Raw genomic sequence first — 15,544 nt, 5'->3', positions numbered from 1 at the left:
TACACAAATACTCACCATTGTGTTACATTTGCCTGTGGTATTTATTGTAGTCACATGGTACATTACAAACATGTTGTACAGGTTTGTAGACTAGTAACAGTAGGCTATACCATATGGCCGAGGTGTGTAGTAGGCTGTAGTATCTCGGTTTGTGTAAGTTCACTCTACAGTGTTCACACAACAACAAAATCACTCAGTGACATGTTTCTCAGAACATATCCCTGTCATTAACCAAAGCATGAGTGTATTTCAGCAAATCATTTACTCAGCCTGTACTTTATGTCAGTGACTTTCTAGGCGTTTCATGTGCATTTTTCTTCTGTAATCATTAAAAAGCAAAACCATTCCTTAGGCCCTCATATCTGCCCTAGTTTCCAGATAAGGAAGGTCACACACAGTGACCAAGCCACTTGGCCGGTCCCACACCTAGAATGCGGCAAAGCAGCATTCTAATCTAGGTGATTGAGGGCTCACGATTTTCACCTGGGCTGCTTTTAGAACCTTCGAGCTTTTGGTCTGCACCTATCTAAGTAACGATCACCTTTCACCTGGCCATCTTTCCTTCAAGCTTCCTCAGCTGGGTGATTCCTGTCTGACAGCCATCTATGTCAACAGTGATCGTTGTTCAGAAACGAGAAATGCACTTGCTGAGCCAAGCACTGAGAATGGCGCAGGCAGAGTGGATGCTGGCCTGTGACTACCAGAGCGGCGCGCAGCAGCTGCAGCCCACCACCTCGGGGCCTGCGCAGGTGTCTGTCGCTCGTCCTGGCTTGCAGCATCAAGAGACAGACTTCTCCAGGCTGCATCTTCTGGAGACTGGCTCAGCAGGGGCGCAGGCTCCTGCTTTGTGGAATGCACGCTCCCTCAGGGCCCAGGGGAAGGGAGGGATGGTGCTTTGTGATTGTTGCTGTTCTTGTTGATTTGCCTTTGTGCTGGGAATTGTAGTGCAGAAGGTAGTGACCAGGACACACAAAGCACAGTGCGGCACAATGCACTTCAATGCACTGTGAATCCACCAGGTGCGGACACACCTCCTTCAGCACACGCCCCTTGTTGTCCCGTCCAGCAAAAGGACAGCTTGGCCACAGCAGGTGGAGCCGCCTGCCCACGTGCCCAGCACCCACTGTGGGGTGAAGCTGGGACCCGAGCCCAGCCCCAGCTCCTAGCCTTGGAGATGCCCGCGGGAGAAGAGAGGTGAATTTAAGCTGGAAATCTGCCTCAAAACAGCTGGCATCTTCTTAGTGGTGGGGCTGAGCACCCCGTGAGCTCCAGCACTGCCGCTCTGTGCCGGGCCCTTCCTTCTGTCGGTGTGAGTGTTAAGAGCCTAAGGCAACATCAAGACATGCATCAACAGCGGTGCGGTGGCTCCTACCTGTAATCCCAGCACTTGGGAAGGCCAAGATGGGAGGATAGCTTGAGTCCAGGAGTTTGAGACCAGCCTGGACAACATGACAAAACCCCTTCTCCACAAAAAATACAAAAATTAGCCAGGTGTGGTGGCACGCACCTGTGGTGCCAGCTACTCTGGAGGCGGAAGTGTGAGGATCTCTTGAGTCCAGGGGGTGGGGGCTGCAGTGAGCCGTGATCACACTGCTGCGCTCCAGCCTGGCTGACAGAGTGAGACCCTCACTCTGTCTCAAAAACCAAAAGGAAAAGAAAAAAAACATTAACCTCGAAGGGCCTTGGCTGCTAAAGAAAACGTTTGCTTCCCACATGGTGGCGTGGATTCAGAAGCTTCAAAGCCACGGAAAATTAAACACAGCCAGCCGGTGTCGCCCCCTCAGGAGCCACCCAGGGCCTCTACCTCGGGCTCTCGTAATCTCTTTCTCACAATAGCAACAGGAGACTCTGGATTTCCCCCAGGAAAGTCCCCAGGCAGTTCAGAAGTTGTCTTTGCAAGACCCTGGCAGGATGGCCTCAGGGCTTTGTGCTGTCTGAGGGCCTCCCCAGGGGCATGAGTTCTGCTCCGCTTGTGGAGGTGACAGGAGATGCAGGACAAAGCCCCCGGAGCCTGAGATAAGGCTGCCTTGACCTTCAGGCCACGTGGCACACATGTGTGGAGGGTCAGCCCTATTTGTTGTATTCTTCATGCCACTTGATAAACCTTCAGCCCTTCGTAGTCTATTTGCAAATTTTATTTCTAAATAGCAAAACCTGCATAAGAAATACGTGAAGATGTCCTACCCCAATGCTTAAATTTTCTCAGGCACATACAGTGCCTAGAAATGTGATTTGTTTGAAATTGTCTGGTTAAAAGGGATTCAGTGCCCACTCTGTGCTCAGTCGGACCATGGTCCTGGTGCTGGGGACAAAGACACAGACCTCATGACAAAGAAGGTCATGGTCTAGTGGGGTAAATGGAGAAGCAAAAATAACGAGTGGAGTAGGGCATGCATGGAGTGGTGACGGAGGGCCTTGGCAGCCCGGAGACGGCCTGTGGGGCTCAGCCATGGGAGACAGAGGCCTCCTGGCAGCTTGGGCTTCCCGGCTGGGTGGTGAAGGCAGCTGAGAGGTTTGCCATGGGACATCGAGTGCCAAAGGGCATGGCGCCATCTACATATGAGCAGAGACATGATCTGGGTTGTCGAAGCGTAAGGGAGCAGCAGGACCTGGGCGGCTGGGAGCTTGGGGCAGCATGCGGGGGCTCGAGGTCTGGGAGTCAACCTCACACTCAGCAAATGATGTGCGCTGACTTGGAGCCCCGTGAGCATGATGCACACACCTGTCTGTTTCTAGGGGGAAAGGCATGTGGTATAAAGGTGGAGCCATGACACACCCACTTAGTAGGCTCAGCACTGCCTCCATCTGGGGCCTGTCTCTTACTCTAGGGCTTGTGAATCCAACTTAAGGCATCTGAGGGAGCATCCCCAACCCCTCAGCCTACCCTTCCCTTCCCCCTTGCCAAGCCCTGCAGCTCCTCATCTCTGCCTGGTCCACAGCTTTGTGGCTCAAAACAACAGAAATTCCAGCATCAGGAAACCTGCCTGCTCCATCCTCCTAATGACTGAGGTTGGGGAGATAATTAGGATTTTCATTCTAAAGACATTCCCCAAAGTGCATGGGAGTAAATAAAAGAATGGGCCATACCACACAGAGAACCGATTATGTCAGACTCAAATTGAGTATGAGATTCGCCAGTGTACCACGAAATAAATAACCCCTAGGAATCAAGTCCATAATATGAAAATTTAACTGGTTCAACCTTCAGACATCCTTGGTGCTAGTGACTCCCAAGGAAGGACAGAGATGTCAACAGAATTCTAAGCCTGACCGGCAGCTCTTCCTCCCATCCCAGCCCCCTAGCCTTTTTTACATTATTGGGGCACAGGAAGTATGTCTAAAATGTAAAAGGGATGACTTTTGATTAGCAGCCAGCTTGACAATTTTGGTATGTAAGACACGTGCATCCTGGTGTGGGGCAGTGTGTTGAATGACTGCAAAGGAGCTTCTATGTTCAGGACCAGAAGAGGAAAAGGGTTCATGAATTGGGCCTCCCGCATATCTAAGCATAAAATGCTCACTTAAAATTTCAGCACAAGAGGTTAAAGTTTGATGGCCAAGTCCAGCTCAGTGCAGAGAAACCATCCACAAAGACCTTCTCCCCACCTGGTCCCTAGGCTGTTTTCAGTCTGGGGCGGCGGCGGGGGGGTTGTTTTTGTTTTTGTTTTTTTGTAACTATAGAAGTCTGCAGTGTTCTAAGAGGATAGGTTTCACAATTGGACCAAAATATCCCCATCTGACCAAACACTGGGTTCTGCAGAATCTTCTCCAGAAGATTATGTCAAACTCTAGATACTACCTTTAAGGAAACTAACAGGAAATAAACATGTCATGCATGCCATTTTGCAGCATGACCTAATCAGAAGCTGCAGTTGTATATTCCTGATTATAACAGGGGATATGATCAATTTAATTTGTGTCTGTGCTATTTTTTTTCAAGAGACTGAAATTATTCAAAATTAAATTCACTTATTAGAAGGAGACTCAGGGAGCTAGACTTAACAAGCGGTGACCTGTGCCAACTTCAAGTCAGAAAACCTCACTGTGTCCCACATGCACCGGTGGTGTTGTTTTTGAGGTCCCACCCCCTCTCACCTCTTTAGGAACCCACCAGTCTTTCCTATGAAGTTAAAAATGCCTCACCCCAGCCATCAGCTCCCTCCAGCTTCCTTTAGGTCCATCTCAGCCCTTTCCTTGTCCCCTTTCCCCACCTCCCACCCACTCCGATGCTGGCTCCAGGCACTGCATTCCCCCAGAACCTCAGCCAGGTCCTGGCTGCCCCCAAGTAGATGGAGGGTGTTCAGGCCCCTAGATGCTCTCCCCACATCCTCAACATGTTTCTTCTTTCCCTCCATCTCAGAACATGCTTTTCTTCGCTCTCAGGACTCTCCTGAGCTTTTCTCCAAGCTTTTTGGTGTCTGCTCTCTCTTGTCTGATTCCTACCCCTGCACCCCAGCATCAAGTGGCGGGGGAGTCCTCACACCTCACACCTTGGTCTTAGGCCTTCACGTTCTATTCTCTTTCCTTAGGAAAGCATTTTTCAAACTGCAGGTCTCAACCTTTGATTGGGTCAGAATATTCACTTAAAGGGCCATCATATCCATTTCCTAGGCTGGTCTGCCGTAACAGTGAACACAAACCGGGTGGCTTGAACTGATTGTCTCACAGTTGTGGAGGCCAGAAGTCCGAAGTCAAGGTGTGGGCAGGGTTGGTTCCTTCTGGAGGTTCTGAGGGAGAAGCTATTCCCTGCCTCTCTCCTGGCTTCCGGTGGCTGCCCCGGTCTTTGGCATTCCGTGGCTTGTGGCTGTGTCACTCCAATCCCTGCCCCATCTTCCTGTGGCCTTCTTCCTTGTGTCTTCCTATGTGTCTGTGTCTGTCAATCTCCCTCTCCTTATAAGGTCACAGGTCACTGGATCTAGAGGGCACCCTACTCGGGTATGACTTCATCTTACCTTGAGTACATCTGCAAAGACTCTATTTCCAAATAAGCTCACCGTCATGGATACCAGGGTTTAGGACTTCAACATAGCTTTAAAGGGGACACAGTCCAACCCACACTAGTCATGACCAATAGACTTTTTTTTCTTTTTTCAGTGAAATAGAATCTAGGAAAAAATATCAGCATTCATTGCAGGCAGTAAGGTTAAGCATCATTTCATAAAACTTTATATACATACATGTATATTAATATATGTGCTGGTTAATAAATGTATTTTTTATGTCAGAAAAGTTTATGAAACTTAAAAAAAAGTGGCGGGGGGGGGGGTGGTGCTTTAAAAAAACCTGCCTCCTGCAACCTCTGCTCACAGTGCATCCCCCTCATCCCCTGGTCTCTTAAACAGAAGGAGCCAGCTCTGTGTTCTGTAGCCCCACCCACCAGGCACTCACCCTCCCTGCCACAGGGCCTTGGCGCCTGCTGGTCCTCCTGCCCAGAATGCTCTTCCCTACCCTCTTCGTCCGGATTTCATCTCTCCTTCGTCAAATCTCAGAGCAAATATTACTGTCCTAGAGAACTCCTGCCAGAGCCAAGCTGAGCCCACTGTTACATTTTCTCACAGTTCCCATGTTTTCTCTATGAAGCCATGATCCTGGCCTTCACAAAAACAATTCCTCTACCTACGTATCTACACATGTTTATCTTGTGTGATTATTTTATTAATGTTCGTCTCGCCTACATGCACATAGCCCACTGTGGTTTGTGAGTCTTGTCTGTTCTCCATATTATAGTGATATTAATATTCTAATATGAATATTCATATTTCCACATTAGCTTTGTGTCTGGCCCAAGTGCTCAGTAAATGTTCCCTAAATGAATCGATCTAAATGACCGTTGCAACCATGAGGGAAATATTGTGCCCAGCCTGAGATTTTAAAGGAAGGACCTAGCGTGGCTCCAGTGCCTGCCAGATAGACAGGGACATCATCGCTCTCTTGTTGTTCACAAAAGCCTAGCACTGAGCGTCATGCACCATTCTCCCAGCACTACAGATGAGGAGACTGAGGGTCAGAGTGGTCAAGTAAATTGCCCGGTGTGCTTAGATTCAGGCTCAGGCTGGCCTTACCCCCAAGCCTGAGCTATCTATCGCTCGGGGGTGTGTTTCTTGGAGTGAAGATACAAGAAACCAGGTGCTAAGGTTAGGCCACAGGGACCAAATTCACACAATTTTATGTCCGGGTTACAGCCTGGATGTGGGATCCCAGATCTCCCTGGGCGGTAGGAAGTGTGCCTCCTAAGCATAGGTTCTCCTGTCACTCACACTGTGGGTGGGCTCAGGTGAGAAGCTCCGGGCAGAGCACAGTGACCCCATCCGGCTCGGTGGAGTCAGGCACGTGTGTTCCCCACTGTGAGTCCCAGCTCTCTTATTGAGAAAATGGGCACAGAAATGTCAGCTTGCTCAGCTCATAGTCTTATTCCAAAACCAAGTGAAAGGAAAGCACTTTGAAAGATGCGACGCTGTGTCATGCTGTGGGGGCATGGAAAGTCCCCGTCCTGGGGGTGCGTGCTGTGGGTGTGGGAGTCTGAAGACTTGGATTCTCTACTCTCCTTCCCGGTGAGGATGGCCATGTCCTTTTGCTTCTCTCCTCTATGACTAGTGCAGTCCCCTCGGCTGTTTATTGCTAGAGAGGAACTTAGTTATGGTCCCCAGGGCTGCCACCAGCCCGGGGTTCTGCTTCCGGGCAATAAGCTTTATTAGCCCTACACTCTCAATTTTCCTTTTTTCCTCCTCCGTGGGAAGAACGAAGGAATGGCTTGGGAAGCCCGCTTGAGGTCTGGTGACAGCTGTGACTTTATTTGGGGATTACTCTGGGGCATGTATAGATTCACCAAAGCTGCCGTCTTATTAAAACCAAGGAAAAGATCCCTCTCGCTGCCAGGGACCTCCAACCGGCCCTTGCCCTCACAGCTCCCCACTCTTCCTCACTGCTGCTGCTCCAGGCTAGAGCGCCCTTGTCCTATTTGACAATTAAAACCGCATCTTTAGCACCTTGATGCCGCAGGCCCTACTCTCCTGAGGGGTAGGCTCTCGTATCCTTGCTAATCCCCCAGTTCTCAAATACTGCCAGCAACTGTCATCTTCCACCTACAGGACAGTAAAGTCTATCTGAGAATGGAAATCCCTCATCCCTCAGCCTCCTTCACCACCCAAGGGAGAGGCGCTGTGCAGGGAGGCGGGGAGGGCTGGGGAACATCGGGGAGGGGTGGGGAGGAGCGGAAGGGGTGGGGAGCATGGAGCATCGGGGAGGGGTGGGGAGCATCGGGGAGGGGTGGGGAGGAGCCGGGAGGGGTGGGGAGGAGCGGGGAGGGGTGGGAGGGGCAAAGAGGATGGGGAGGAGCAGATGCACCTGGCCTCCCAGATCCAGATTGTGGTGCCAGCTCTGGAAATACGGCAAGTTACTCCTGAATTACCCAAACCACAAGTGGAAAATCCACTGCAGCTGAGTCTCCTGTACTTTAGGATTTCCCTGGGATCATTCTCATTCTAATCATTCTGGGACCTGAGAGAAGTAACTGAGTCAGGGGCCAGCAAGGCACAGACACTGATGAAGTTCAGCCTAGCATTGAGCCTTTTTTTTTTTTCTTGAGACAGAGTCTTGCTCTGTTGCCCAGGCTGGAGCGCAGTGGCGTGATCTCAGCTTGCTACAATCTCCGCCGCCCAGGTTCAAGCAATTCTTCTGCCTCAGACTCCCAAGTAGCTGGGATTACAGACATGTGCCACCACGCCCGGCTAATTTTTGTATTTTTAGTAGAGACGGGGTTTCACCATGTTGGCCAGGCTGGTCTTGACCTCCTGACCTCAGGTGATCCACCTGCCTCGACCTCCCAAAGTGCTGGGATTACAGGTGTGAGTCACTGCACCTGGCCTGGGCCTTCCTATTTTGAGGGAATCATCCCAGAATGAGAAGAACTCTGTGTAGCTGGGATGTGAGAAGCATGTGCAGAGCTTGAGTGGGTCAATACATGCTAGGCCGATCCCACTGTGAGCATTTCACTGCCGCTGGGGGACATGGGGGCACGGGGTGTTTGTGTTCGGGGGGGGCACCTCTTTCTGATGCCACGTTCCTGGGCTTGCCCAACACCTGCTTGGCTGGAAGGGGACTCACCCACCTGCACAGCGAGAACCTCACCAACCTCAGAGGAAAGATTAGAACGGGGCTTCGCCACAGTTTTGCTTTCTGTGTGTCCCACCCCTGGGAAATGCTGCAAGGACGCCAGCCTGCCAGGTCACCCCGCAGCCAACTACATCCTTTCCCAGCCCTGGCCGCAGCAGCTGCTGGGATCACTTTGTCATTAGTGCAGGAGCAAAATGGGAATGGGGGAGTCAGCACTACAAGCCTCCAAGCAGTATTCAGGTCGTGTGTTTCCTGGGCAGTTGGGGGGGTGAGTTATGCAGGGCGCTTTCCTCTCTCCCACCCACCGGGTCCAGTAGCTTTGTGCCTGCGTGCTTTCCCCAACCATGGACGGTCCTCCACTGCAGCTGAGTCTCCTGTACTTTAGGATTTCCCTGGGATCATTCTCATTCTAATCATTCTGGGACCTGAGAGAAGTAACTGAGTCAGGGGAAGAGAAGTAACAGTCAGCCTCAGTGCTGGGCTGTCTCCCCAGCTGAGATGCCCCCTCCTTAACCGAGTCTGCCTGCATCAGTGCTCATCTGGCTTAGGGCTGCGCTTAGAGCTAGCGTGTCCTGGCAGGGAGTGGCCTAGGCTCCAGTTCCTTTTCTTCACCGGCACTGTGGGCCAAGGTGCGTGGCCTCCCACGCACCGCAGCAGAGCTGCCGGGTGAGATTGATCTTCTGTGGTTGAGATGATCACTCTTGGCTGTAGCCTACTCACGCCGTGAGTGACAGACAGGTGCTTAGGGCACCAGAGTCTTCTCTAATAAGGTGGCAGCAGGCCGCAGTTGTTGATTTACCGGCCAGGATCTTCGCCTCAAGAGCCACAGTGTGCTCGTCTGTAATCAGTGCTTTCCTTCTCACATCTCCTGACACGAGGGTGAGCACAGCAGGCTCGATGACACAGCTGTTCAACTGTAATCCTGTATGATAATTTTGCAAATTATTATTTTTAATATAATCAGCTTTTTCCTTAGGCAATAAAAGAAAAAGTTAAATTGCTCACAAACTAATAAAGGTTTATCTTCTGGAGCATCAAATTCTGTTTACTCATGAAACACACACCTCCTCATGCACCCATCGGGAGGAAAATTAGCATTTATTTTCCCTGATAAACAAAAACAGTGGAAAATTTGTTGGCATCTTTTGGTGTTAAGCCCTTCCTTACATTTAAAATGACGTAGAGGAATGCAAGAACTTTGGAAGAGGTCTGCCCTGACCCCGGATTTAATTTTAACTTTGGAAAGCAACCTGTTGTGTGCAGTAGGATGTTATGTGGTGTCTGCAGTGCCTAGACACTAACAACATGCGTGGAACCAAGCTCCCCCTTGGGCCCAGGAGCCAAGAAATTGAAGAAAGGGAAATGCTTTCATGACTCTCCACAAGTTCCCCCATGTTCCCACCGGGGGGGGGGGAAGATGTTGTGTAACCCTCAGTGATGAGAAAGTGAGATATCCCCCAGCTAGATTCCTCCTTCTTTGATTCCTTTTGGTGGCAAGAGAAGTTGAAGCTTTGACACTCTCTTTATTTGTCTCAGTGCTAGAAGGCTTTAATTGCACTTAAAAATAATTCCAGTCCGATTTTCAAATGCTTTCCGGAGTGATTCAGCGTTTTTCTTTTCCCTGATTTCCAGGTACGGAGATATGAGGAGACAGATTGGCTTTGAAATCAGAGACATGTGGTACAATCTTGGTGAGTAGCCTGGATGTGGGGGCCTGGTGAATATCTTGCATCCCTGGTGGGTCATGACACTGGCCGTGTTCATCAGTGTTGGGATGTCTTAAGATCTTAATGGCTTCTGTTCCTTGGACAGCAGTTGCTACTCTTTGTAGTAACTGTTTTCAGGAATTAAGAGATAGAAGACCAAAGGCAAGGAAAGAAAATCTCATGGGTGGGGCAAAAAGAAAAATCCACAGAGCCCCCTCTTGTGTTGGGTGGACACGTGGCGTAGAGCTCCTCCCTCGCTGGTGTTGCCTCCCTCCCTTAGCTGCCCCAGTTCCTCTGCGTCAGACAGGAAGCTCATCCTTCTGTGACATTTGCTATCACCGTATTCAGTTTTACAGACTCTGCCTTCTAAAGGGTTAATTCCCCTCCTCAAAGCCAGATCCTGTATTTAGGTGCGCTGTCACCAGGTGGTGGCAGCCTAACACGCTCCTGCACTCAAAGCAGTGAAGGGTCTGGGTGTGTATATGAAATTAATACGAGTTTATTTGTAAATTAAGTAATTTTTTCCAACTACTTTTATCATGAACAGTAAGAATAAATTCTCTATTAAAATTTTAACCAATGTGACATGTAATTCTTATAGATAAGCCCCTTCAAGAAATCAATGACTGACAATAACTTGGTATCTTCCCAGCATCTTTACAGTACCCTCTAGGAATCCGGCCTCACTCCTCGTTGAGATGAAGCTCTCTCTGGCTCCTGCCCTCAGCCCTCGGGCTTGCTTTGTGCCGAGGTGTCCTAGGCCATGGGGTGCTGGTGGCCTTGCCTCAGTCCTGAACAAAGCATCAGTTGCTTTTCTGCCCCAGGATCTCCAGGCCTCTGCTTCCTTCCTTCAAATGGACACGAGAAGCCTGCATTGGCGTGTTGCGAGAAACCCTCCACTCTCCCCTCTACCTCAGAGAATCTTTTCCTACTAGAAGGAGGCAGGGGTCTGTCCGCATCACTCTGTTAGCCTCGTTGCATTAGGGTTTCACTTGTTGCACCAGGGTTGGGACAACTTAGCTGCACCCCAGCCTGCTTACTTCCCGAGCAGCTGTGACTCCCTGCAGTGGCTGGAGAGCATGGCAAGAAAGATGCAGAACCCAGTGAGCCACGCTTCACTTCTAGCTCGCTGTTTGCTTTTGCATCTTCCTTGCTGTTCTTTGGTTTGACAGGAGGCCCAGTTAGGTTCTCAGGAATGGAAAGCCACAGCAGATGCTCCCAGGTGGGGATGGAGAGCGGGTCAGAGTGGCCCTGTCTGCCTGTGCCCTCCCAGTACAAAGAGAACCTGCACCATTGCATCCTTTCTGGGGGTCAGTCCTGGAGTCAGTGGAGGACCCCCCGAGGAAGCTCTGTGCTAGGTCTCTGCACATGATTTTGCTGCAGTAGCTCCTATGTCCAGAATCTGAGTACTGGGTCTCAGCTGTCAAAGGGCCTGCTGATCTCTGCAGCATGATACCTACCGGGCACTATCCTGTCCTTGGCCCTCCTGCCATCCCAGGGAGGAAGGCAGGGGATCTGGGCTCAGAGTCAAGAGGGATGATAAGTCCCACCTTGAAGTTTTCATCCTCTCCTACTCCTGCCTCCCCGTGAGGCCTAATTCACATGGCTCAGTCTTTCTGGGCTATTAGGTGAAGTGCTTGGACTGAATTTTTCAAGAGCCTTCCAATCCCAAAAACTCAATAATTCTATGACATATATATATATATATATATATATATATATATATATATATATATACACGATGATCTCAGTAATAACGTGCTCAGTCTTTTAGAACAGGGAGGAGGACCATCCATGATTCATCCTAATTGATCTCTCTGTGTTCTTTGTTAAAACCATGCTCTGACAGATGCATCTGTCATTTGCTCTGTCAGGCCAGACGGCAGGCCCCACACCAGGCAGGGACCCAGTGTGGTCCCATGAGAGAGAGAGGCAGGAGATGGGGGAGGGCTTTCACAGCAATGGCATGGAGCGGGGCTGTTCTCTGTTGGAACTCAGGGAGTCCAGGACTTTTATAGGCACCAACGTTCATGAAGGAGGTGATAGGAGCTCCACCTGCCACGGTCGGGCCCTCAGGGCAGACCCCTGACCTCTTCTCTGGACACAGGCTCTCTCTGAGGCCATCTTTTATCCTGGCCCCTCCTAAAAGAGTGAGTCTGTTATCTTCTGTGTTGTTCCACTTCAACTCTAAAGTATAGATGGGAGTTGCCTATTTCCCCCAAGAGGACACTTGCACATATACTTTCAAGTGAAGGTTCTCATTCTGGAATGGCTCAATAACATTTCACATCATTTATGATAACTAGAGACACCACCCTAGCAGAGGGCCTCATGGGTCATTACATACTGAAATGCTTCCTTCTCCCCGTATACAGCTACAGCCACCATTTGACTCACCCTGGCCCCTGAGCACCCCCAGGATCCTCCACTGCTCTCCATGTGCCAAGGTCATTGCCTAGCACCAAGGGAGCCTCTAAAACTCAGCTCGAGCCACAGCTGGCCAGAGGTCACCCTGACTGATGGGTGCTCCTGCCTTTCTAGTTTTCTGATTTGGGGTTGTTTTTGTTTTTGTTTTCAAGTATATTTAATGTCACCTCTGTAGTCCCTGAGATTGATCACCATTGATAGTGGCTCCATTTCAATTTGTGCTATGTGCCATGATAACAATGAAGGAAGGAAAGACGGGCCCAGAAAGGGTGAGTTTCTCCGCGTGCCCCCTCCAGGTGCTTGGGCAGGCCCGGCCTTCTGAGGATACACTTGGGTCTGACACAAAGCACTTGGTTCTCTTGACGTTATCTGTCGTGCTCCAGATAGGCCAAGTCAAGCGACAGGAGTCTTTTGATTTGGAAAAGGTTGCAGTGAAGAGAGCAAAATCCCCCCTTCCCTCCTGTCAGTGGCTGATTTGAATATGGTGATTAATGCATGAGATGTGTGTTTTGCAGCTTTTTAGCCAGGAACATCGACTCTGGCCTGAGAAGCAGCCAAGAGGTCGAAAGTAAACCAAAGCCAATTAGGGTCAGGGACTTGGAAACAACAAGAAATACTAGTCAGCCACCAGAGTTGGGTTCCTTGCTGGTAAAATAAGTTATTTTTCAAAGCGAGGGTGATGATCTTAAAAGCACCTGCAGCCCACAGGATCCTCCCCAAGCAGCCCCTCAGGATAGCTAAGGATAGCGCCATGGGGTGGCCTCCTTCCTGCCATGGTGCCAGGTGCCTGAGTGTCTTTGCCAAGGCTGTCACGCTCCAAATTTATGGCAGCACATCTCAGTTTCCCAGGATGTATACAACCTACCTTCTACATAGTTGGGTTGTTTTTTTTTTTCCATTTTATTTTTACTTTTTGTAAATGGGTGCAGGTTTGGGAACATATTGGCAGGATGATAGCACCGACTCTGCCAAGGAAATAGAAATGGAAATCAGATCTATTTATCTGCTTACAATTAGTAAACTGTCACTTGAGCAGACCTTCAGCTGAATGCTCCACGAGTCTCCTCCTTGAGTCTTTCCAATAATATGCATGGCCCGTAGAGAGGAGCATCTCAGCTCTTCCCTCCTCCTTGCCCAGCCTCAGAGCAAGGATCTGGGGTCTGTTGGTCTGTTTTGCTCAATTTAATGCAAGGCCAAACATGGCACTGCCCCATGGGACAGAGTGATGTGTTTCTTTCCCTCCCAAACCTGTCATATTTTGAGTCTGAACGGGGAAATCAAAAGCAGGCTCTCTCTCAAAAGAAAAAGGGGGGTGAAATGTGCTTATTTACCCAGCTCCTGAGTTATCAAAGCACACTCTATGCGGCAGCCTGCCGGAGCACCTGATCTCCTTGCCTGTGCCGCCTCGATTTACATTTTGTTTATCACATCCAGCACACTGGAGCGAGCACTAGACCCGAGCCAGCCGGAACGAATGTGCTTGGAGCAAGATCTTTATCCGCCGTGTTGGGTTTGGGATGTTTTTCATGCAGGGATTCCCTTCATGGGTGTTTTTTGGTGACTGGGCAAATTGTGTGCTTTTCATTAAAACCCATGTACATCGTGGCCTAATGGGTTTGGCCGGGTGGCGGAACCTTTTGCTCTGCCTGCTCTTGTGTATACAGAGATTTTTCTGGGATAAGTCTATGTTTAATGTCCCAGATTTTTGAACACCAGTGATTGCAAAGAGATAATTTAAACACCCACAGGGAGGCTTCTGACTGGGGAGGCCCTGGCTTCGTGAGAAAACAAGATGTTGTTCCCAGGGGAAAGAGCTCCACGTTCTGTAACTAAAATAGACTCTAGATGGGCTATGAGACCGGCAGGGACTGGAAGTAAAATATTCTCCTCATCACCTTCCTTTGTCTCAAAAGTGTGTCCTCTTTTTCTTCAAGTCTACACTGCAGGAGTCACCTTGGTCCTCATTGGTTCCAGACCTGAGTTCATCATTAAATTTGAGCAAGATATGCTCCAGGGGAAATTCATAATGCAAATGTCAAAAAAAAAAAAAAAAAAGATGGCTACCAGAGAACATTCCCCACCCCCTCCTGCTCACCTTGGGGACCATTGGTTTACGGAGAATCAGTCCCCAAGGCTGTCACTATCCATAGAACCCAGTACCAGCTCCAGGCCAGTGTGCCTTATGTACTAATAAGGAGGGTGATAATAAAAGGTTAAGCTACTGTCGTTTTTGGTAGCTTCTTTTTCCAATCCCTGCTTCTACAACCACTTGTTACTGCTTTCTATGTTTTTCCCAGCTTGGAACAATAAAACCTGTTGGTGACAGACAGAACTTTATGACACTGAAATTGTGGTTGATGAACAACTCGCTGTCACCATCATCTGTTTTCTGAAACATTGGCTCTGACATTTTTTAGGCATAATACAAGGAAAGTGTCACCTGAGAGATGGAATATAATGGCATTTTCAGGAGAATGCTTTGCAGTGGTTACAGGCCTTTCAGAAACATTTAGCATTTGGGAAAGTGATGAGAATCACACAATGATAGCCTTAGTCAAAATATTAATTATTTAGTAAAAGTTAAAAATAAGATGTTAATTACATTTTCTGTGTATGTCCACCCAATAAAAAGTAATTCAGTCTAATTATAAGGATTACGTATCTTCTTAAGTATAGTTATAGTAGCCACATTTGTTTAATGATTCTCTTTACAGAAATGTATATTCGCTGAGTTGCAAAGAAAACTAAAGAATTTAGTTTCCTGATTGTGTAGAAATATTAATAAGATTGGTTAATTCGGGATACATTGCTGGTGTTAACAAAATATTGCAAACGATTTATTCAAACATTTAATTTCTTGGGCATTCTTCTGTTATATGTTGGAAATGAAATGGTTTTAGCTGCAGTGGGGTGAAATGAAAACAAAATCAAGATTTCTGAAAGACAAGAGGGTCGGCTTTTAAAACACCACCTTTTTGATAGGACCTGCCTCTGAGTTTCATTATGTCACCTTAACTAAGGTTCGCAGCCCCATTTTTAGAAAGGAGTCTTCCAGGAGCTTCATTCCAGAGGTGCAGTGTCCAGGCGGTGGAAGAAGCTTGGCAGTTGCTGTGATTTCCTCCCTCTCCCATCTCTCTGAACTTGCCTGGTTCACTTCAAGCTCTTTATGAGCCACCCTGATCCTCAGGGGTACAGCAGCTACGCACCCACAGGATATGGGGTCCCCGGCTGGGGTGGGCACAATGGCAGCCAACCCACAACTAGCAGGAGGGAGGGGCTGGCCACCACATCAGGCCCAG

The 15,544-nt window shown here is 49.1% G+C and overlaps 1 protein-coding gene across 2 annotated transcripts in view; it reads left to right on the top strand.

Moving 5' to 3' along the window:
* The window catches only part of DOCK1 (dedicator of cytokinesis 1), a 544,856-nt gene that overhangs the window by 438,123 nt on the left and 91,189 nt on the right, over positions 1–15,544 (top strand). For both annotated transcript variants that reach the window (XM_012505804.2, XM_003280960.2), the window contains exon 32: positions 9,745–9,803. In XM_012505804.2, coding sequence (XP_012361258.1) covers positions 9,745–9,803 — 59 coding nt within the window. The remainder of the gene's footprint in view (positions 1–9,744; positions 9,804–15,544) is intronic.

The sequence above is a fragment of the Nomascus leucogenys genome, chromosome 3, assembly GCF_006542625.1.
Source record: "Nomascus leucogenys isolate Asia chromosome 3, Asia_NLE_v1, whole genome shotgun sequence".
NCBI lineage: Eukaryota > Metazoa > Chordata > Mammalia > Primates > Hylobatidae > Nomascus > Nomascus leucogenys.
Note: the sequence above shows the minus strand (reverse complement) of the source record. Positions and strands in the feature narration are given on the sequence as shown.